This window comes from Haliotis cracherodii, unplaced genomic scaffold, assembly GCF_022045235.1.
Source record: "Haliotis cracherodii isolate W230 unplaced genomic scaffold, xgHalCrac1.p SCAF_2, whole genome shotgun sequence".
Taxonomy (NCBI): Eukaryota; Metazoa; Mollusca; class Gastropoda; order Lepetellida; family Haliotidae; genus Haliotis; species Haliotis cracherodii.
The window spans coordinates 61,314,688-61,339,061 of record NW_027266275.1 but is presented as its reverse complement, the minus strand read 5'-3'; the positions used below and the strand labels follow the sequence as shown (position 1 = coordinate 61,339,061).

General features: G+C 39.7%; 2 protein-coding genes across 2 annotated transcripts in view; one reads left to right on the top strand and one right to left on the bottom strand.

Annotated features, from left to right (window-relative positions):
• Positions 1 to 18,418, bottom strand: part of LOC139468318 (fas-binding factor 1 homolog) — a 37,626-nt gene extending 19,208 nt beyond the window's left edge. Inside the window, exons 1-15 of the mRNA XM_071250207.1 lie at positions 18,336 to 18,418; positions 17,397 to 17,447; positions 16,698 to 16,732; positions 16,103 to 16,128; positions 14,787 to 14,892; positions 11,404 to 11,713; positions 11,051 to 11,152; positions 9,414 to 9,578; positions 8,369 to 8,479; positions 6,922 to 7,161; positions 6,710 to 6,800; positions 3,756 to 4,226; positions 2,701 to 2,808; positions 1,960 to 2,045; positions 1,177 to 1,379 (exon numbers count right to left, since the gene is read on the bottom strand). Of these exons, the coding sequence (XP_071106308.1) occupies positions 1,177 to 1,379; positions 1,960 to 2,045; positions 2,701 to 2,808; positions 3,756 to 4,226; positions 6,710 to 6,800; positions 6,922 to 7,161; positions 8,369 to 8,479; positions 9,414 to 9,578; positions 11,051 to 11,152; positions 11,404 to 11,713; positions 14,787 to 14,892; positions 16,103 to 16,128; positions 16,698 to 16,732; positions 17,397 to 17,433 (2,091 nt within the window). The 5' untranslated portion in view covers positions 17,434 to 17,447; positions 18,336 to 18,418. The remainder of the gene's footprint in view (positions 1 to 1,176; positions 1,380 to 1,959; positions 2,046 to 2,700; positions 2,809 to 3,755; positions 4,227 to 6,709; positions 6,801 to 6,921; positions 7,162 to 8,368; positions 8,480 to 9,413; positions 9,579 to 11,050; positions 11,153 to 11,403; positions 11,714 to 14,786; positions 14,893 to 16,102; positions 16,129 to 16,697; positions 16,733 to 17,396; positions 17,448 to 18,335) is intronic.
• Positions 18,419 to 18,492: 74 nt separating this feature from the next.
• Positions 18,493 to 22,693, top strand: LOC139468317 (nucleoside diphosphate kinase homolog 5-like). Its single transcript, XM_071250205.1, has 5 exons — positions 18,493 to 18,707; positions 20,326 to 20,531; positions 21,118 to 21,218; positions 21,679 to 21,797; positions 22,498 to 22,693. The coding sequence occupies exons 1-5, from the start codon at positions 18,561 to 18,563 to the stop codon at positions 22,576 to 22,578; spliced, it is 654 nt and encodes a 217-aa protein (XP_071106306.1). The 5' UTR covers positions 18,493 to 18,560; the 3' UTR covers positions 22,579 to 22,693.
• The last annotated feature ends 1,681 nt before the right edge of the window (positions 22,694 to 24,374 follow it).

Here is a 24,374-nt window from a genome sequence, read left to right as displayed (position 1 = left end):
ATGCCGCAGTTTAACATGAATACCCCACTCAGACACAGTATACAGACTCTGAACCGACCAGTCCTTGTTTTAGCCCCTTAATGCCGAGCGCCAGACAGGGTAACAACAAGTACCATCTTTTAACGTCTTTTTGGTATGACGTGGTCGGGGATCGAACCCTGGACCTTCCGTTCTCCGGGCGGACGCTCTACCACTAGACCACGGAGGCGGTCTTTAGATATCATGAACTGTATTGTAGAGCATTGATATATTAGGCAGGTATTACAGCCCTAAGATGTGAGCATGCTGACCCCTCAAAACCTGGTGAATTTCTAATACATCTACTATGAATCCTTTTTTGCTTTGTTTGTTGCAGTGTCTACTCACTGGTGTTCCATTTAATTGAAATAAGCAAATAAAACATTTTAAAATCTTTAAAGAACAAAGACTCTATTACAGCTTAAGATTGATATTATACAAAGTTTCAAGGGGAAGTACATAACAATACTGTTAAAATTGTTAAGACTGCTCCATTCAATTCAAGTCTAAATTTATAAAATTTATATAAAAACAAAATAATTGGGGGGAATCATAAATAGGAAAAACACATCTACACTATATGGTGAATGTTTTTACCAAGTTTCTTAAAGATATCTCCAATAATTTTCCAGTTTTTCTCCGGAAATGAAACCCACTGCTTTCATTCAGTTCAGGGACTAAGTCCAAATTTATGAAATTTATATGAAATAAAAGAAAAATTTGGAGGAATCATAAATAGCAAAAGGCACATGTACACTATATGGTGAATGTGTGTACCCAGTTTCATAAAGATATCTCTAATAGTTTTTGAGTCCTGCTCCGGATATGAATGTCACTTCTTCCATTCAGTTCAGAGATAAAATCCAATATTTAAAAACAAAATATATAAAATATACTAAAAATGCAGGGGAAACCTAAATAGCAAAAGGCATATCTTCACCATAAGGTGAATGTGTGTACCAAGTCATTTCTAATGGTTTCCAAGTTCTGCTCCGGAAACAAAACGTGATGGACGGACGAAGATAATGTCTACATCACTGCCAACTTCGTTTAAATGATCTCAGTTACACTGGTTCTGAAGAAAGTTATTGATTCAAAGTAAAAATTAACATGCAGCTGGATCAAATCTGGACAAAACAAAGACATAATTCAAATCACCTTTCTAATGACTTCTTTTGCAGGTTCTGCTGTGGCCAAGTTGTGGGAGGGCCCAGCATACTGAGTGACATCTCTCTTGAGGGGTTGCTGTTGGTACACCTGGGACATGATCTTGGCCTGAGGGGGAGGCCCTGGTGCTTGACCCATGTCCACTTCATCCTCCTTGTCCAGTGTCCGGTGTTGGGAAAAGCCTGCTGCTCCCTCTACGTACAAAAGTATTATGAACATTTCTACTCAGGAACTTGACAACAGGCTGTTATTCTATCAATGACATCCCTAGCTATTAGCGTTGTGATATAACTTAAATATGGTTCAGGAACCTGTTCCACAGAGGCATCTTGAGTGAGTGAGTGAGTGAGTGAGTGGGTGGGTGGGTGGGTGAGTGAGTGAGTGAGTGAGTGAGTGAGTGAGTGAGTGAGTGAGTGAGTGAGTGAGTGAGTTGTTCGATGCAGTATTCAACAATATTCTTCTCTAGGGGTAGTGGGGACCTATTTTACAACAGAATCTAAAAGTTATCCCTAGATGAATTAAACATTTCCTTCATTGATATGACTACATAGATCTGTCCCAAGATTCGTCAAATAAACTTCTGTTTGATCTAATCAGCTCAGATGATAATGACTAAACTATCTACTGAAAGTGATGTCAAGAGACAGGTTCGGACAAGCAGACTCAACAGTGTTGGGCACAAATTGATACATTTCATGCATTTGTGCCTCATTCGTTGGGTCAGATGAGAGGGAATTCAATATTTCTGTCTTTTGTATCTCAAAGATCACTCACTTCTGCCTCTCATGAATCCATCTTCAGTTCTTGTATCAGTCGTCGGTCGCGTCTGCCTGGTTTGAGATTCCTCCTTTGCTGATGAACTGAAGATAATGTACAATACTTGAATAAAAACTGATATTTGATCAATAAACCAAAAGAGAAAATCAATTAATCCAAAGTACGACTCATGACAAACAAGGATCATCCTGGAAATTTTTACCTTTGAGAGAAATATCTCCCCTGGTCCAAAGAAATGAGATTTGGCGAGACTGTGATGAGATTTTCCTATGGTAGAATTTATTTAAGCAATGCAAGCAGATAGATGTAGACATCTATGCAATTTTCAATCACGCTCAATGAATCTTAATGAAATTCTATGACAACTATGCGAGAATATCGTAGAATCGTGGCCTAAATCAATCCCTGGACAACCTAGGATGTCACTACTATGATTTATGACAGCGTGTGAAATTAATGTCGGTCCTGATGTCCTTGTCATTTAACCTTGCAGTATTTGAATCTAGGAACCATCTAAACCTTCAACTTTCAATTTGAGATTCTGAGTAATGACAAAGGCCCCTTGACTTCATTCTTAATTACCCTGTTTATGCAAGTCATAGGCACTTCACATACCGATCAGATCCATGCTGTCCCTATCTTCACAAATACCTGTGATTATCACATGGTAATGCAGAATGTTTGGCATAGTTCCTCTTTATTCAAATTTTGAAACGTTAAAATGGTCGTCAGTCTTACCCAGAGCCTCGTGTAGGGGGAGGGGTGAAGAGATCCTTGTTTCGGTCATCTTGTTTGTTGAAGGCCGGAGGAGTCTGACCTCTGAAGGCAGGGGAATCAGGCCTGGACCTGGGGACAGAGATGCTCATCAGGGTGGCAGCTTACAGGTTTATCAAGTGAGTTTGCTTTAACACCTCTTTGAACAATATTCCAATTATATCTCGGCCTGCCAGCATGATGTGGGAAAAAGCCCAGTGATGCAGGTTTCAGAAGTTGACCAGTTTGGTAAAAACCCACAAATACTGGTATGGTTCTGATGATTTGGTTGGTTTGTTTGTTGTTTAACGCCGCACTCAGCAATATTCCAGCTATATGACGGCGGTCTGTCCAGTGATTAATATCATGAGCATCAATTCAGGCAATTAGGATACGATGACATGCATCAACCAAGTCAGCGAGCCTGACCACCCGATCTCGTTAGTCGCCTTTTACGATAAGCACAGTCACCTTTTACGGCAAGCATGGGTTGCTGGAGACCTATTCTACCCCGGAATCTTCACGGGTCCATGGTGACTGAGGATAAGCCGATTAACTGTTACATTTAATAACCATCCCTACATTTATTACGTTTTTTTTCTTGTGGTGTTCATAGTTAAGGTTTTGAGATAACACTAAATAAATGTATGAGTGAGTGAGTGAGTATGGTTTTACGCCGCTTTTAGCAGTATTCCAGCAAGATCACAGGGGGGACACCAGAAATGGGCTTCACACATTGTACCACGTCAGGAATCGAACCCGGGTCTTCAGCGTGACGAGCGAACCCTTTAACCAAAAGGCTACCCAACAGCCCCTAATAAATGTATGAAGAAAGGTTTTAGAGCTGCATTTCAGTGATTTCATCATTTCTTACTGTTTGATGTGATGTATCGTCAGTCCGTATCTTGACACAAAATCGTATACGCAAGATACAAAGAAATACTCTGACACCAAGGAGATACACAATCGTGAATGCAGTTTTGATTTCTTGGTCTTAAATAAAAGGTAGATCTGCTTGAAGCTCAATAATTACTACTTACGTGAGAATATCATCCAGGTCCACCTCCTTGCCCAAACCTAGATAGTCGTCATTCTGTTTGGCTGATAATACTGGCTTGTCACCGACTTCTTTCTTATCTGGCTCAGATTTCTTGTCCGCTAGTCCTAGCCAGTCATCTGCTTTGTCTTTCTTAGGCTCGGCCTTAGGTGGCTGTGTCCTGCGTCCTGATTGGCTAGATGGTGGTGGTGTTCTTTTGGGTCTGAAGAAGTCCTCATCACTGGATTCGGATTCTTTTAACCCTAACCAGTCAGATGGACTAGATTTTGACTTTGTTTCGGCAGGTTTGGAATCTGTTGGTTTATCTGCTGTTTTTGCTGGTGAGGCAGGTTTATCATCTGTGTCAAAGTCCAACCAATCCATTCCATCTGGGACCTTTGCAGTGCCCCCTGGTGACTGGCTTCGCCCTCTAGATGCTGGTTTATCTTCACCAAACAGATCGTCATCCTGAAATCTGGAAACATACAAGTCAATGAAAATGTTTCCCATTGAATAACAATTTCAACTCATTAGTGTTAGGTAGAATGAGTCAGTGAATGTTGTGTATAGATCATAGAGAAACATCACATGGCCTGAAAATAATTGCCATGATTGCTGCACACATAATTGTCTGTTGCGAAGTACCAAGGTAGCATAGTAAAGTATTTTAATTAAGTCATTTTTTTTTAATTACTGAAGTTCTTTGGATACAAAATCGTAAATATGTAAATAAGGCTGACTTAAGGTCAGGCCTGTATTCAAAGTACATGTATTAAGATTCTCTATGATAGGTAGGTCTAAAATATAGAATATTTAATCTAACTTTCAGAATGAACAAAGAATGGGATCATCATAATGACTCCCAGCTCATGAAAGTCTTCAAGCCACACCCCTCAGTAGCATCCGAAGCAGTTGCACAAACAGCTGGTTGCTGTGATGATATCAAAGGATGGATGACTTCTAACAGGTTGAAGTTAAATGGGGACAAAACCAAAATCTGTGCTCATAGGTCCAACTTGAACCCATCAGAGTTGGTGCTACATACCGTATTCAACGTAATAAGCGCCCAGGGCATTCTCAAAATTAGAAATAGGGGGGCGCTTATTAGAATATTATTTTGGTGAAAAAAGCAGAGTTAAGAGATAAATTTCGTGGTTTATGCTGACAGCCTGAAATGTTTATGTACAACAGATTTATTTTTGTGGAATTTAATTGCCCATCATTAAGGGTGCATATAACACACGAGTGCGTATTATACACGAATAAATAAGTCTTGTGTACATTGATCAATTGGAAGGGGTGCTAATTGGGATTGTTCACTAGCCAATATATTAGTAAAGATCGCCGTGGGCGCTTATTAGTGCGGGGCTCTTATTACGTCGAATACGGAAAATTCCACTCAAGAACATGATCAAAGATTCCTACTTGATACAGAACCTGGCCTTGACAAACATTTCAATAACATCTCCAAAGTATGTTTCTTGCAATCAGGAACATAGGGAAAATCTGGGAAATATCTGACAAGACTTGCTTCTATCTATCACACTTGTTCTGTCCTTGGTTATGTCTCGAGTAGGCTACTGTAGTTTTCTTTTAAAAGGTGCACCTAAAAAGCCCACTGATCAACTGCAGCACATCAAGAATAAAGCAGCCATGATTATATCCCCATGTCCAAAACGTGACCACACTACACCACTTCTCAAGAATCTTCACACTCACCAATACAAGAAAGAATCACGGACAAGGCCCTGTGCTTAACAATGTGTGAGAAAGGAATACCCAGTAGATGATTGTTATCTGTATGGCATATAACTAACTTTCTGTATAAATGTAAACATCCACACAAACTCCACTTACCCATAATAGTGCATGGATTAGTTAGTTAGTTAGTTAGTTAGTTAGTTGCATCAATTAAGTCAGCGAGTCTGACCACCCGATCCAGTTAGTTGCCTCTTACAACAAGAATAGCCGCCTATTACTGAAAGCATGGGCTCCTGAAGACCTATTTTATGCCGGATCTTCACAGGTCATTAGTAGTAGTAGTAGTAGTAGTAGTACGCATTCTAAAACATGCATGTGAAAAGGGACAATTTTTCAAGATTTTGTGCATCTCTTGACCCAAGAGGACTTGTTCATCATTTCTTTGTACTGTAACATACAGCACCAAAGAAAACCAGTAAAACATGCTTTAGTTAAAGACTTTCTTATATTCAAATAAAATTGCTTCCCAAATACCTCTTAAATGATCTTGTTTAGGATATATTTTATCTATACAGCATGTGTTTGAAAAGAACAAAGTATAATAATGATTTTATTACATCTGATAACATTTTAACACTTCCTCAAGGTTTTGCTCGTTTCTAATACATGTTAAATTCTTTGGGGGGACTATTCGAGCTGTTTTCACTATTGCAATTGTATTTGAATAGTAGCCCACACTATTGCAAAAGTATTGTAATAGTAGTAAACCAAATTTTAAGGCTTGATAATTATATTTATCAATGTAATATAAATTAATAAAAGTATTGCTGACAATCTCAAAGTCGGACATTTTCCTCCCTGTAGCAAAGAACCCAAAGGGAAGTAACTCAAATCTGAAGTAGTCGTAATCCATGCTAACCAACACACAGGCAGGTTAAAAACTGGCATAATTTAAGTTTTATTAAAAACTAATTGCAACTATTGAAACTATCCATTGTTATGCATACTCTTGACAATACTATTGATATTTTTAAATCCTTATCGATATAGTATTATCTTTATTCAAACAATTGCAATAGTTTGATAGTTTGATATATCATTACATTCGTATAAATTATGCACATTAAGTGTGAAAAAAGGATCCTTTATCACACATTATTCTTTCAATTATAAACTAACATTTTGTTTTCAACGTGAGTTGGTCCTGCTGGCCTGAGGACTACTGGCTACCCCAACACTATCGCCATCATTACTCACCTGACTGACCTCCTTGACCCTGGCCTTGACCCTGAGGCTACTGATGGCTGGTAACTCCCGAACAAAAAGTCATCTTCCTCCTCTTTGGCAGCTTAACACAAACAAAGAGAAATGACAAAATGTGGACAGTCTTCCGAAATATGAAATCATGCTAGTTAATAAATTTACAATAAGAACATCCATAAAACATTAATTTTAAGAATATTTCTTACCTTCCGACTTGGAGTATTTACTGTCTAAAGTAAATGCTTTCTTTTCTTTCGTCTCTAACTGTTGGGTTGCTGAACCTTTCCCAAGCAGCCCATCCATAAATGACTTGGCTGACCTCTGGCTGTTCTCAAGGTCATCAGGCTTGGGCTTAGTCTTCTCTATACTCTTAACAGGCTTGTCCTCCATTCCAAGCAGAAAGTCGTCTTCATCGCTGAAGATTACTTCATCTTTTTTCTTTACAGCTGGACAAGAAAAGGTATAGATATGATTCATTTATTTGATTAAAATCCAAGAACAAATGTCATCATCGGCTGTGTACATGAGCAGATGAACCTTGTTATCTTCAACCTGATGGAAGTGTTCACATACACGGACATGCAGATAAAAGGCCATCAAGAAATGACAAACATTTGCAAAGAGTAATAGGAGTGGGACGTTACACAGATGGATCGGAGGGTCGCGATTTTTTACTTCTCGGTACAAGTATCTATCACAATCGCACACATAGAAAAAAGTAGCGATTCTTACCTTCAATGTATTCTTCAATAAATGTTACACCAAACACTAATTACTGGTGAAAATGAGTAGTGAAAACATAAATATTTTCATCCATTGTGCCATACTTGACACTGTGAACTGTAGATCATCAGTGTGCCAGGTATTTGGCCATCCTGTCTAAGACAAACATGGCTCACGCACCACAGAAAAGTGCACATGCAAGAATCGTGATACGTATCGGATCGTGAGCAAGGTATCCAGATACGTATCGGATCGCACAATTGGTGTATTGTCCCAGCCCTAGAGAGTAACGAGCTTATTTGTTTGTTTGTTTGTTTATTTATTGTTGTTTAACACCATACTCATTAATATTTCACCTATACTATTGTCATCTGTAAATAATCGAGTCTACACCGGACAAACAAGTGACTGATATCATGAGCAATGCTCTATGACCTGCCATCCACCAGGACACCCAGTAGAAACACCTTATTTATTCATTATGTCTCCTACGACCAGCTTTGGCTGCTGGGGAGCAATTCTAACTTGAATCCCAACAGAGGAGAAGTAATGTGATCTTCTTGAGGCTAGAGTGTCCACTTGCCTATATCAAAGCCTAGTTTCTAGACTCTGACTCTAAACTACATCATATATTCACAATATGACAGACCTCATAAGAAAAGATTAGAAACTGCATTTTTAGTCTTGATCAATTTGAATCTAGATTGACAAACGGCACTTTCCATCATTTTCTGGTGCTAAAATTAAACTTTGAGAAATTTTGTAGGAACAAAACAATGTACAGCTGACTCTCTTTTAGATGCAAATCAAGGGACTGAGCTAGTCTGAACCCTGAAACAAATACATAAAATACAGCCCATGTAAGTCTGTAATGTTTGGCAAGTCTAGATTACTGCAGTATCAGAAAATGAAGAAAGTCCCCACACGGACCTGGTTTAGGTTTAGCTGCTACTGGCTCCGGCTGCGACTCCTCCTCATCTTCCTTGCCACTTCCGCTTCGGGTTGGCGGACGATCATAAAGATTCCTCCTTCTGGGAGATTCTGAAGCAAGAACGAACATGAGGAAGTGGAGTCACTCGTGTATGAATACATGAATATGGGGTCATTCCTATACGAATATACCAATGTAGAAAATATACCAATGTAGAGTCATTTGTATATAAACATATGGAAATTGAATCACTTGTATATGTGCACAAGCTGACTGTCAATATGTAAAATCATACTGTTTGTGAGTGAGTGAAGCACTGCTTTGTACAAGTTAAACCATATTTCATCATGCCTAATGTGACACAAAATCATGCAGATCGAAGACTAAAACAAGGCTTTAAACCCATGAGCAGATCCTGGCAAGGCTAAGGGATGCAACTCTGCACAGCGAGGAAAACAAAGTCCAAAATGTAAAACCAAACGTGTTTGCCACAGATCAACAATTAAAAACTGTCTTACCATGATTCAGTCAACTTAAAAGTAACTTTTTTATCATATTAACTTATAAATTTCACATCAAATTGTATATATATAATACTTATCCAATCTCATACGATGCATTTCTTCCTTTCCTTTAAATCCTTATGTGGAAATGTGCTTGAACAAAGTTTCCAGCTTCTAAAACTATATCCTCCGAACACACCCGAGGACATCCCATTTTGGGTCATGTTAGAACGACCTTCTTTCAACCAATCAGAGCGTCGCTTACCAGATCGGAAAAGAGACGGTCAGAATGTGATTTCTAATCATGCAACCATGAAAAGGTTAACATGGGGTATTCCAAAAAGACAGTTTCCGTAAAAACCTTTGTCTATCACTGCTTCAATTGGATAAACACTTAAAACAGAAGAGACTTTCCGCTGCCTATGGGAGGTACTGCCATACATATCGTGCAAAAGATTGTTCTCAATCTGACATGACCAGTAATGGGTAGTCCCATAGCCTCTTGAGAAAGGAAATGATGTTTGTCATGACAGCAACTTACGAGGATCCTTGGTTGGCCCGACAGGTTCCACGACAGGGGGTGAGGCTGGGGGTTCTTCACTGGACTTCTGTTGCTTCAGAGCAGGTTTGGCAGCTGGTTTACGTCGGGCAAAGGATTCATCCTCTGACAAATCCAGGCCAGCCAGTGGGTCGTCCTCGTCAAACTCTGCAAAACCAATACAGTAATACATAACACTAAACTAGACCATGTACATGATATTTGTTTGTTGTTTAACGCCGCACTCAGCAATATTCCAGCTATATGTAAATAATCGAGTCTGGACCAGACAATCCAGTGATTGACATCATGAGCATCGATCCATGCATTTGGGATACGATGACATGCATCAACCGAGTCAGTGAGCCTGACCACCCAAACCTGTTAGTCACCTCTTACGACAATCAGAATTGTCTGTTTCGACAAGCATGGGTTGCTGAAAACCCATCTATTACCCAGAAAAGTTGTTCCCACTGCAGACACTATGCACTTTGTTGAAAATCAAGGAGCAAGGGCCACAACTCTGTAAACAATGAATTTAAGACGCCAACTTTCGAACTCATTTACCAGTAATGTCAGTGCGTGAAATTTCACAGACATCAGGGGTTGGTTAACTGCAGGGTCCGGGCAAAGAGACCGAGACCGAGTCTGTCACCTCGACGTCATCACTGGAGGTCATTCCGAGGTGATGGCTGGCAAGGATAGTCGTTGATGACTAGAGGATCCCTCCATGATGATCGGACGTGTTGTTGGCAGTTGGAGACAGAGGCTCAGCACTATGATTCGTACGATGGAAGCCAAATAGACAAAAGGAGACCTCTATACTGACACAGTTGGAGGCTGGTATGAAGAGACGCTGATGCTGGCGTCTGTACAGTGTGGACACGTGGTGGACGAGGTTATAGGAATCGTCCAGGCCGACAATCTGAGAAGGCGGCAAGATGTGAAACTGGCAGTCAGGTTGACATCAAGAATCTGAAGAACGCCAACCCGGACACCGTGGCAAGGGCCAGTAGGAGGCAAAACCTGAAGGGGAGGACCTCAATAGAAGCCGGCGCAAGTGACTCCTGGGGTAGAACCCTGTTGAGGAGAATGGAACTTCTCCTTCAGGGTCTCCAGCTTGAACTCTGAGAAAGGTGAAGAGTTCTGGCACTGAAGCAAGTCGGGTAACTCGGGCTATCCTAATGATGAAGGGGAAGGACGCAAGGCAAGTAGCAACCAGCAAGGGGATGTTTCTGTCAGCCAGGACAGTGGCCTCCACTGGAGTGATGGGTCATCGTAGAGGGACCGAGTAGGTGAGTGATTTGCCCTGGAGACTGCGTCAGTGGCACTAGCCGAGAAACCTTGGCCCTGAGGGAGCATTGGAAACAGACGTGAATAATGGAGATGTCTGGGTTGGGATGAGGCTGTCAGGAGTGTGGGCAGGGGAGAGTGTTCGGCCAAGACAGTAAAGGTCGGATTTGTTATCAGGTAAGTAGGAGTAGATTGGGAAACCACAGACTATCTGGCCAATAGGGTGCAACTAAAACAGACAGAGAACGGAAGGGTAAAGCGCATTATTTCAATAGTCCTCAGAGATTGTAGCTAGTCCTACTTTAACAAGACAAAAATATTAACTATGCTGTGACTGTCACACTCACCTCCAAAATCTATCTTTGGTTTAGCCTTAGGCACTGTACGAGGACGGTCATCTTCAGGTTTCACTTGTCCAGGCTTTAAGTTTTCACTTTCTTTATACAATTCTGATAAAAAGAAGTCAGACATTTTGAAAGAAAGATGAAGACATCATTAATGACAGATTCTAAAATGAATATTCGAGTAATTTCAATTGAAAACATCAAGAGTTCCTAGTCCTGGAGTTTCAACAATAGGGAAAAAGTTGTTTCCGTCGAAGCACTAAATAATGTTTTAGCAATTAGTGTTCTGAAATGGGACTGGTTAAAAGTTGCTGTGACCAGTATAAACCACTGGATCTACTGCTGTCACCACTCACCTGTCATCTTCCCAGGAGCTGTTCCAGGTTTGGGCATGGTTATCTGAGGAGGTGGGGAGCTGGGTTTCGAGGGATTCTTTTTCATCTTGTTACCCCGAGGACTTGTAGGGATGTCACTAGAAGGGGAGGCAACTCTCTGCGGGGACCCTGGCTTGTTGCCCCCTGAGCGAGGGGTGTTACTGTTTGAGCGCGGTGTACGAGTTCTACGAGGTGTCGTCTGTTTACCAGATCGTCCACTTCCGCTTTTGATGCTTCCTTTCTTTTTCGGCAGCTGCTCTCCGAACAGATCGGCATCCATGTCATCCAAGCCCTGAAAATACATCAGCTTGATTAATATTGTTTCCTGTCTGGTGAGGGATGCATTAAGTTGCAGATAAAGGTTGGTCAGGTAAGTGAGAAAACATACACATATTTGGGGGCCTTATTTAATGAGCATATGCTGAATATTAGGTACTGAGTAGACTTCACACAGTCTCATTAAATTTGGAAATTTACATCAAATTGTATATTCATATACTTGTCCTATCTCACACTATCCTTATGTGGAAATGTGCTTGAACAAAGTTTCCAGCTTCTAAAACCCGAACACATCCCAGCATCACCATGGTCACCACCCAAACAAATGGGTCATACACTGTAATCCCATGATCATTTGACTACCCCTGCCACATCCTTCTCTTTCTTTGAGCTGACAGGCTAGAGGAGCTGTGATGTAGGGATGGCTGGGAGGACATGCAGCGTGTGAGATAGGGTAATGCAGATGTGAGCAGGTAAGAGCTTAGGACACCGCTGAAATGCTGCATCTGGTGGCACCTTCAGCTGATCTCGGCACTGGACACGCCTGAATGACTGCCTTGAATTCCAAGTTGTGATGTGGAACTTCTTTTCGTCTATGGCCAGTGCCATACATGGGGCCACATCTGGCTGTGTTGTAGCGTCTAGGTGAGACAGATGTGTAGTGGCAGGAGGAGCATCATGAGTAGAGAGTGCCGAAATAGCTGTGGTGTCCCGAGGAGGCAAGGTCGGCTGGCCAGTCCTATGTTGTAAGGCCATAGTCTAGCCTGCAGAAGTGACAAACTCAGTGAATGAGAGGACCAGTTGGTCCTGATGATCCTACAATGTAGGCAAAGGTTGAGTACTGGGCGGATCCTTCAGGGGCGTCCATGGGATGGGGAAATTGTGTACAATCAGGCAATGGAGCAGTATCAATGGGGAGGTGCGTCGAGTGTGTGATGAATGTTGACGTTGATACGGGTAACGATGTTGATCTTGGTGTCACTGTCTTGGAGGCGTATATCGTAGTAGTAGGCGATCTGTATAACGTTATATCCGGTGTGATGCCGATCCATGTAGTCACTGTGTTGATGGAGATCCTCGGATGAATGTTGATACTCTGTGGATCCAAATCTGAAGATTGAGATCTATCCTTGTATCGATGGTGATTCAAATGTTGATTTGGATCGGCCTTGCCCTTGAGTGAAGAAGTGTTCAAAAGGTCGACAGTGATCCTAAGAGTCGGAACGACTGCTCTCTCTAGTGCAATGTAGATTCGTCTTTCTTTATCTTTATGTGAATGCTCAGACTTCCTGGATCAATGTCTTTTCTTAGAGTATCACTGTCAATCATTCAATTGTTTGATGACTGCAACTTTGGAGTGAATGGCCGTTTTAGTAACTCTCTTCAACTTTTTCGATGATGACAGTGTTCTGTGTCCCTTGCAATGCTGGTCGACTGCGTTTCTGGCACTTCCAATCTCATTAAAAAAGATCTTAGTTCTCACTATCGCTAAACAAAGATCTGAGGACATCCCAATACGGGTCATGTCAGAACGACCTTTCATCCAACCAATCAAAGCGTCGCTTACCAGATCCTGAAAGTGACAGTCGGAATGTGTTCTCTCATCATGCAACCTCAAAAACGTTAACACGGGTATTCCGGATGACAGTTACGGCCCGTACGACTGATTCCGTCAAAATTATCATCTATCTCTCGCTTCCGTGGGATAAACATTTGAACGGAGGAGGCGTTGCACAGTTCATGGGAAGTACTGTCATACAATCTCAACCATATATTAGACATTCCGGAATGTTCGTTTGGTCAGTTTTCAAAATTTTAATTGAGAACTGTGTCAACATATTTTTCAAGCGTAGTCTGAAATGGAAGTCGCCAGGTTAAAACAAGTACCATAAAGCTCGAGAAAACTGCTTTCTAATTGGCTGACGTTTGTCATTTCAGTGATCGGTCAAAGTTTGCGAAAGGTCCTTCTGACATCACCCGTAATGGGATGTCCTCAGATCTTTGTTTAACGGCAGCGAGAAATTAGATCTGATTTTAATGAGATTGTGGCACTTCGTATATAAATCGGAAAAGCTTCCTCCGACAGTTGGGAACACTGGGAGCAATGGCAAGGAGGTTAACATAGACCACAGCAATCACAGCATAAAACTTGCGGATCGTAGGATGAAAAAGTTTGTCTGTATTTCTTACAGACTGGGCGTTTTTAATTGTCAGTACCCATCTTCTGCTGTAGAAGTGATGTAGTTGTTGGAGGAAGATCTCACACAAAAAATGAAATCTATTCTCTACTGACTGAAATTCGTTCTCACACTGTGGCAATGAGAAAAAGAATGATGTGGCAGGTTAGGTCAAGTGTTCAGGTCGTGTAAGGTCGCTATACACAGGATTACAGTGGGTGACCCATTTGCTTAGGTGATAACCATGGTGATGATGGGATGTGTTCGTAAGTAATGTTTTTTGAAGTTGGAAACTTTGTTCTGTGGCGTTTCCACACCAAGATGGAAAGAAGGAGAAATGCATTGTGAGATAGGGTAAGTTTAAAAATTCAGATCTTTTACTTTGAAGTTTGATACAATATCTCTCTTATGAGGACACCGACATGGGAATAGGAGGTCGCTTTAGTCGAACCCTGAACGCCTGATACAAATAAAGGCTGCATGCATTCAAATGCCAAGTTTCTAAAACAATTCTGCTTCATTTTTGACTACCTCAATTTTCAAATTTGTATTTGTACAAATGAAAACTGACACAATAAATATTCTATTGATTGTACTGTCTTCTGGGTGTAGATGCCAAGGCGCTCTGAACAACAGGTTGTACAAAATATCAACAACAAATTGATGTGGATGTATTTTTCTACATTGTAAATAGTGAATTTTAAGATAAAGAATTCAAACGTGCTGGTTCGAATGATTCACTCACTAATACTGATATTTAAAAGCCTCGAATTATCAGAAAGTTCAGCTGCTACGAAACAGAGGTGTTCTCTGATCTTCATAGACAGGTACATATTGGAGCAAACAATCAAATTCCAGTGAGTTCATCGACTATTTGATTTCCTTCACAGTATTTGACTTTCAACTTACCCCCAAGTCTCTTGCCATCTGCTTAGCATCAACATCGGACACTTCAGAATCTGCATCCTCTCCTGCCTGAGACGCCAGGTTACTGTAGAAATCTTCATCAAGAGCACTGCAAGTAATCTCTAGAGTCACCAAACTGCTCGTGGGTTTTAAAGTGGTAAACGTCTCCATCACATCAGTCTTTCCTCCCACATTAAGCTGACACGCCGTGATATAAATGGAATACTGTCCATAGCAGCTTTTAGCCCAAATCACTCAAAAGCATTTATCTCTGTAGCTTAAACTTCTTTGTTCCCATGTTGTATTTACACGGATGACATAGATATTTAAAGTGTTCATATTGAAGTGAAATTTTGTATTACTGGGGATTGATGTTACTTTTTCTTGAGACCATTTAAAACATTCATTGCAAAACATGATCTGGAATAACTAGATATGGTCTTTTGGTTGAAGACAATACTTAAGAAATAAACGATGGGTGGGGGTTGTTTATTGTACAATAAAACAGTGGTTTATTCTCCCTGCAGTGTTTTATTGTACGATAAATAACCCCAACACTTCATTTATTTCTTATATGAGACATCAACATTAAGTACCGGTACAGCCTCTTTAACGATGTTAGTAAAAAGTACACACTTAAAATATATTTACCAGTATTTAAATAAATAATGATGACTCCTGCAATAGAATCCAACTGCGGAAAGGTTCGACAAGTCCAATTTACGAAAAGGGGGTTAAATTTGGTCTTTCTTGTATATTCTCACATGTTTCACATCGATTATCTGTACCTTTTCTCCCAATACCGATTGTAATATCTCTCCCACTTTTGGATGCGATCGTTTTGCCATTGCGTTTATCTGCACTGTCCAGCTATATCTTTGGGGAACAACTCACTGGACACTTCCCTCTCAAAAATAAAGTTGCGAGCGCATGTTCGAATCTCCAAAAATGACTTCGTAATAACACAATGTTTTAGTGTGAAATAAACCATGCTTCGTTTTTCATTGTTCTTTGTACCCCTGAAGATCCGGGGTAGAATAGTTCTTCAGCAACCCATGCTTGCCGTAAAAAGTGACTATGCTTGTCGTAAGAGGCGACTAATGGGATTGGGTGGCCAGGCTCGCTGACTTGGTTGATGCATGTCATTGTATCCCAATTGTCTGGTCCAGACTTGATTATTTACAGCTGGAATATTGCTGAGTGCGGCGTTAAACAACAAACATTGTTCTATGCGACTTATCGTGGAGCTATCTTATATAAGCTAATCACGTACTTTCAGTATCATAAATCACCATCATGCTAATAAGCGTCTTTCTTACCTTTTCCCACCTCTCTTTGAAGGAGCCTGAAAAGACACACCAAGTTTGATAGGACTTCATTAAAAATATCATGGTGAATATGTAATTTCCTACATTTCACAGAATCTAACAACAGTAGCCTACAATTCACATTGTACACTCCTACCACATCAAATCACTGAAACACTTGGGATCAACATCATTTCGAAAACATATCTAACACAAACAAGTCTTGAACATGCTACATCATCCTGATGAAGATTCTAGTGGGTGAAAAGGGCGGTTCCTTAGGGCCCACCAGTAACATAAAAGGGTGTCATTTACTCTTAAAAAGGAGGATGATCATTCCCTAGAATCCTTATTCCTAAAAAACAAATGATGCAGATTTATCATATTGCAGTTGTACAAAGCGATCTTAGTGCTAAGGTGATCGTAACTCCCATACCTTAACACAGACTTACAACAGTCGTAGTGCTAAGGTTGTTTTTACAACGGCACCCATGTGTTAATGCATCATTATACAGTGTACATTTAAAATTATTCTAACCTCCAAAATTGACTGGTTAAAAGAAAAAAAGAACATGCAATTCTAAGCACTTCTTATCTGGTTCCCTACCTTCTGAACTGGTTTCTTCTTCTGCACAGGAGGCCCTGGACATGCAATGAAAGAACAACTCAGCACATGTAATACTAATACATCTACATTGCATGATGACAAACACATACCAGGTACTACTGAACTAACAAGGGCAAAAGTGAGCGTGGCTCACTAATCATGCTAATACCCCCGACCCGCCTAGTGTGTCAGTAGTTTCAAATTAAATAATGGATAGGGTTAGGGTTTGAAAAAATTCATTAAAAAATGGAAAATTAATTTTTTCTTTTGACTGCACCCCTCCATATGACACAGATTATATGTACTAAGTTTGAGATGAATCCACTGAATAGTTTAAGAGAAATCCCGAGGACAAAGTTTTCGGACGGACGTGAAACCTTGGTTCAACTATATACCTAAAAGGTCGGGGATATAATAAATATGACAAATGCACAAAATTATATCAATGTATACTCAATATTAACCTCAGTTTGTTTATAGGAAGATAGGTGTCCAGTGGCCCTTGTAATCATGGTAATAATCTGTCATAGTATTTGAATCCAGGGCCCCATAAAGCTTTAAATCTGCATTTTTTGACACAAGACTCAAAAAAGATCATAACACAGACCCCTTGACAGTCATGCATAATTTCAAAACTGAGTAAATATTCATAATAACCACATCACTTGAATTTGGATGACATGAAATCTGAGTTCTTACCTTCAGCAAGGAGATCATCCAGATCAAAGTCGTCCATTTTTCAGCTGTCACCTGCAAATGCATCAATGTCAGAGAAGTGGCTCACACAGGACATGAAGGATAAGAATTAAACCCAGTTGATGTTGAATACAACTCACCTACATGCAAAGTACACGAAAAAATGACAAATGAGGTATAAACTTAAATGTATACAATGGTGGACTATAACTATTATCTATAATCCATAATAACTTTACATAGGTTCAGCCAATTATGTACATTCTTTACAAGTGTTACATCTTAAATATCATTATTAGCCTGGTGTTCCCTATTCTGGTGATGCTTATGACATAATTTTGACTCAGTAAACATTGATGTTGTGGTCATTTTGTAAATGGAGGCCATGATATTCTTGTGGTAAGCAAATAAAATAATTTTGATCAGCATGGCTAGTCCAATAGTTGGTGATCGTTAGATCTATATCCAGACATATTATTGATATGTACAAACAAGCTGAAAAAGCTTTCAGCTAACCAGCTGATTCATTGGTTAATTATTTTTCAGTGTTAAGGATTGATTAAAACAGGGCAGACCAGTCTATCCTACTGACATAGATTCATATGGATGGATGAATCTCTGTCCACCTTGCTATTTCAGTTTTATTAAATGTTCCAAATTGTCAGAATTTTAATATAATTGTTAGTTGCTAATTTTGCTTTAATTTGTCGTCACATTAAATATAGATATGACAGTCATTTGGAGTTGTGGTCATATGGAGTACAAGAACATAAAGATAAATAATGTGGAAGACACAGATTGACATGTCAACATGTCAGAACGGATGCTGGTTTCAACAAGTAGATCAACACAACAAACTAAATATGTTCTCTAACCGACCAGCTACAATACTGTAACAAGCGGTACAATTAAAACGATAACACAATTAACAGAAGGATTTACCATGCAACGGTACTTTGTTGAAAAATATGTTCAACGCGAAAATTGAAAGAAAGTGCTATCTATTTTCTGGTGACTACGGACGCGACGAGCTGCCGCCATGTTTTGAAATGTCACGTGACTCTCATGGAATCTCGTTATACCGGAAGAGATCACAATACTGTCGCTAAGCGACAGCGTGGTTTGGAGAAGTTGAGAAGAAAAAGGCTGTGAACGGGATCTGAGAAAATGACTGGAGAAAACGACGAACCGATCACTATGGAAGCTCCACACATTTATGTAGAGAGAACACTGGCGATTATCAAGCCAGATTCAACATACAAAGCAGAAGAAATAGAGGATATAATACTCAGATCAGGTTTTGCAGTTCTTCAGGTAACATTTTCTTTTTCTGGCTCTTATGCTTCTTATTCGAAATTTGGAATCGTTGTGAAGTCTCTATTAGAAATGGTGTAATTTACTTACGTGGTAATTTGTTAAATGTTTACCTAAGTTACCATGGCTGATACGGTGTTGTATAAAACATTAAATATGTGATTGTTATTAACAGTTGCTTCTTGACAACTGTGTATCATCAAAATACAGTGTTTAGTACAAATATGTATGGAAATATTGCAGAGCTCCAGATAAGCTTATGGTGTTGTGGGTATTTTACCAATGCATTTTAAAATCATTGGGTATCAGTAATTTTATCTGGGTATTCAAATTTCTGTTACCCACTAGTTTATACACATGTGGGTATTTAAGTTAAATATTTATAAACACTATTCATTTAGTCCCTGCAAACTGGTGTCATGTGGGTTCAAGAGCTTTATAGGACTCAAAAATACCACGATATTTCCACCAGTAAGAGTGATGGCAAATGATCATGATGTAACTGTCATCGTGGAGTTTGGCAAGGTTGACGGAATGCCCGTTTATAATTTCAATATAAGTTGCTGATTTGCTAATCGAATACGCAGGGTTACTTCACAATATTTTGATGATATGCACAAGCGTTTTTTTTGGGTAGCTTATCTGTAATGTTCGTTGCGTATTTGTTACGCTTTGATTTGATTTTACTGTGTATTTCTGCCTTTCTGATGCGTATTTTACACAGATACGCAGCTTATCTGAAGCTCTGTATTGCCTTCACATATAGATCTATGTCATCTCTAGTTATATAATTATGTAATAATCATTGCAAATTTTGAACCTAAATAGTAGAGTAATATGCAGCATCAAAATATAATCAACACAGCAGCTAATAGGCCTAAGGGTAGAAATGTATGTATAATTTAACCTACAGTAATGTGTCATACTTCAACCTGCCATAGCTAAACAATTCATTTCAATGAAATCAATGTGTGTCAATGGTTCAAAACAATGTCAGTGTCCAAACATGTTTTGTTGACATTATTGTGTTTGCTGCACTTTTGTAACATCAGACTTGATGGAGCAATTTGGGATGTTGTATATTGTTATGGATGTAATGATATTGAATTAATATTTCACACAGAAATGTTTATATTTATAAAGATGATCATGATTAACATCCACATGTACAAAGCAAAGGATGAAAATTCAATGTAAAAACATTTAACGGATCATTAATTTAATGAAATATTTAATGGAAGATGTGGTACTGTATTCTATAGGTGCAGCATCTAGTTCATATTAGCATTATGTTTCTTAATGGCATGTCTGTACATGTCAAGAATAATTATTTTTCCTATTAATCAATATATTGTGATACCTTTGAGTCAGTGTACCGATACTGAAATTTCCAATCAATGACAACCTCCCCTAGGAAGCAATGTACTTGATTGTCACTGAGCATCAACCATTGTATGTTACTATTAGATTATTTAGGATTTCATTTCAGTTGTGATTGATGGGTGTGCTTTTCCAAATATGTGTGGGCACATGGAAATGCATTTAAATACTTTTTATCAATAATAATCTTTTATTCATTAAAAATTAATATAATTTGTTTTATGTATATTTTCTTCAGAAAAGAAGAGTCCACCTCACACCAGAACAAGCCAGTGACTTCTATGCAGAACACTATGGGAAACTGTTCTTCCCAAGTCTTGTGGCATACATGAGCAGTGGACCAATCATTGCACTTGTCCTGGCGAGAGACCGAGCCATCTCCTACTGGAGGGAACTTGTTGGTCCAACAAACACACTAAAAGCCAGGCAGACACATCCAGATTGGTATGTACCGGTAATATTGTAATCATCCTTCAGCAACAGACATGCCAAGGCCTATAATGCCGATGCGATGTTAAATTTTAACTCACTCACTCACATTGGGCAATAATTTGTTGCAGCTTTGTCTGATATGAACTTGTCATGTATGACGTTTTCTTGGTCTAAAAACTGAAAACGGTGATTATTGGTCAAAATCTGAGATTTGCACTGATTGTGGTCTTTGATTCCATCACTTTGGACTATCTATCCAAAATGATTAAGCTGACAGTGAAACTACTCTTCAAAGTGACCTTAAGCAAAGCTGGGGTAGAATAGGTCTTCAGCAACCAATACTTGCCGTAAAAGGCGACTATACTTGTAAGAGGCAACTAATGGGATCGATGGTCAGGCTCGCTGACTTAGTTGATGCATGTCATCGTATCCCAATTGCGTGGATCGATGCTCATGATGTCAATCACTGGATTGTCTGGTCCAGATTCAATAAGTTACAGACCGCCGTCATATAGCTGGAATATTGCTGAATGTGGCAATAAAAAACAAACATACAAAATATATCATTGTGTTCTAACATTTTATATATGTGTTTCAGTTTGAGGGCCATCTATGGCACCGATGATCAGAGGAATGCACTTCATGGTAGTGACAGCTTCTCCAGTGCACAGAGAGAAATCCGATTCTTCTTTCCCGACAGTATGTAAAGCCTTTTTATTCATAATCAATGAAAGAAGCGTTGTTAAAAATTATGGAGAAGGAATTCATCTAAAAATACAACACTTTTTCATACAACCAGATTTTAAGGCTTACCTGCATATGGACTCATAAGATGAGTTTACCAGACCAAAGGGAATTTTACTGGACTCCTGGTTCAGACTAGCAGCTGAAGTTGCAGAGTGATATACAGACTTCAAAAACTTTCAAACTGTAATCAATTGTAAGGTTGTCTGGGGTACATAAGGTCTGGAACGTCCTGGTTCTGTTGTATCGGGGTTGTGTAAATGAAGACTAAAACCATATTAGGTCATGAAGGAGTAAGTAAAAACTCTGAAACGTTGTGTTCCTCAAAATAAAGAAGTTAACATCCATAAATTCTCTTCCTTATGTGTATTACTTCGAAATGCCTTTCAAAGACTTAAACCACTTTGTGTTCCAGGTGTGGTAGAACCAGTTGCCACTGGCCAAGCAGCCAAAGACTATTTGTCCAGAGCTGTCAACCCAACCCTCCTCAAGGGGCTGACAAATCTCTGCAAGCAGAAGCCCAAGGACCCTGTGGTAAGTCGTTGCAGGATGAAATTCATTGTTGTAGAATACATGTGCCCTGATACAATCCATCATACAGTGTTGTGTTGACAAACCAGGGTTACAATAGAACAATCTTGGAACTTTCAAGTATTTTCAAGAACATTCTTTAGCAGAATGCAACTACATTGTTATTGATTTTGAAGTAAAAATTGGATGTAATTGTATTTAGCAGTGAAAGAACTATGTCAGTACATGAGTGAGAGAGTTGGGTTTAACGCCGCTTTTAACAGTATTCCAGTTATAAAACGTCATGTCAGCTTTATGTGGGAGGAAAGCCCGAAGTGATGCAGGTCTCGGACATTTACCACTTCGGTGAAACCCACGAGCACGGGTATGGTGCTGACAAACCTAGAAACATAATCGGGGCGAATCGGGATTTAAACCCTCAATCATAGGTTTGTGGTGTGCCCAAGGGACTCAACTCTGCACAGCGAATCGTGGCGCCTCAGACAACTTGGCCACCAGTGCCCCGTCAGTACATGAATGGGGAACCATGTGGCCTGTTGGCTAGAAACAGTCCCAGCACATCTAATGTTTTGTAGAGCTGGCACCTTCAGTATAAAGGACTGGAAGTGATTTTGACACAACACTGGAACTAACAACAGTGAGTGCATTTACTAAATGCTGTTATGCCTTTTGACAGTGTCTAAAACTGTCCTTTCATTTCCAGATCTGGCTTGCTGACTGGTTACTGGAGAACAATCCCAACAAGCCCAAGGTCAGACAGCCACTTGTGATTGAGCCGCAGTGAGGGTCGATGTCAAGTATTACATCTATACAGTCCTTTGTAAATATGTCCCCTGTATGAGAAAAATGTACAGAATGTTATTGTCAAATATCAAGTATGAAATAAACAATAATCACTTGCCATTACTTTGACTTGTGACCTGAATCAGAAATCTGGAGCAGTGACTTCAATACGTACGAGTGAGTGACTTGGGTTTAATGCTGCTTTGAAGAGGATGCCTGTTATATCACAGTGACAGCTCAGTGAGGGAGGAAACTCCATAGTGATGCAGGTCTCAGATGTTTATCACTTGTGTGAAACCCACGGGTATGGTGCTGATAAAACTAGAAACATAATCAGGGCAGACCAGAAGTTAAACGAACAATCCTAGTTTCTGGCATGCCCAGGGGACGCAACTTTTCACAGCGAATTGCGACAACTGTGCCACCCGTGATCACCTAGGACGACTGTGCCACCCGTGCCCCCGACTTCCAATATGAGAAGATTCCTCCAGACATGGTGGTTTAACAGGTGTGACCTGGATGACTGCGTGCTGGACATGAACGTGGCGTGCTGGGATCTACCACCCTGCAATTGTTGGGGTCTATGCAAAATGTAAAATCTCAATGGCTGAGATTATCCAGTTTCAATTACGGATATAAAATAAATTTCTCATTTCAAAATAAATTTATTCACATGCATGTATACATTTCAAACAAATGTACAACCAATGTTTTCATTCCATTTATACGTGTACAATCATGGCACAGTGTTGAATATATTCCCAGTGGAGAAATTAAAACAGTGTTTTTAGCACAACAGACATTGGGAGTGACATCTGTATCACAATAAGGCATAGAATGATACAGTTGAGAGAGGGCACCATGGATTATGAACCCTGGGCCTCGTCCCACAGAGCAATCCCAGAACAATGACTGAAATCTCCAATACACGAAAACGGTCATATTCAGGATTCCGGGTTTGACTGTGCCCCGAGCTCTGTGACTTAGCTGCTTGCATGTTGTACCCCGACAGCATGGGATGTTGCTCATGATATCAGTCACCAGTTTGTTCGATCCAGAGTTTCTTAATTACAGGCTACATCCTTTGTCCAATCTCATTAAAATAAGATCTTAGTTCTCGCTACCGCTAAACAAAGATCTGAGGACATCCCAGTACGGGTCACGTCAGACCGACCTTGCGCGAACTTTGACCGACCAATGGAATGACCAATCAGAAGGCAGCTTTCTCGTGCTTTCCAAGATAGCTTTGTACAACGTTCAATATGTCATTTCTGTGTAATAACTGAATATTCAACATGCTGCATGTCAGAGCTTCATGCAACAAAGTTTTGAAATGCCATGACTTGTTTGACCTTTTCTTAAATATCTTGTAAACAAAACATGATATTGTCAGGACAAATTTAGCATGTTCAGTGGAATCTGTAAACAGGAATGATGCTCATCTTAGAAATTACCATCTGAAGATAAGAATGTGTCAGAAATACAATCTTACACCATCTCAACACCAATCTGTAAGAGATCTGAATTGCATTATAAAGGCTTAAACAAATAAAGAATTGGTTCTCAGGCAATGGCTTTTGAAAATATAGTGCGGGTCGGCAGTTTTTGGGGTTTTTTTTTATTTTTCAAACTAGTATGTAACCAAATAAACAGTTGTGTGTACAACCTGGAAAAGGGCCTCCCTACATAAATCTATGCCTTGATGAGTAAAATACTAGAATACAGTATTTGACTGCCGTTGGACTTGGAATATTTAAGGATTTTATTGTTTTTCCAAAAACGGAAATATAAACGAAA

Excerpts from the sequence above, each read along its gene's own strand:
- LOC139468317 (XM_071250205.1), top strand. The coding sequence starts at position 18,561 with ATGACTGGAGAAAACGACGAACCGATCACTATGGAAGCTCCACACATT. Across the intron at positions 20,532-21,117 it reads AGGCAGACACATCCAGATTG|TTTGAGGGCCATCTATGGCA; the intron begins GTATGTACCGGT and ends TATGTGTTTCAG. Across the intron at positions 21,798-22,497 it reads AGAAGCCCAAGGACCCTGTG|ATCTGGCTTGCTGACTGGTT; the intron begins GTAAGTCGTTGC and ends TTTCATTTCCAG.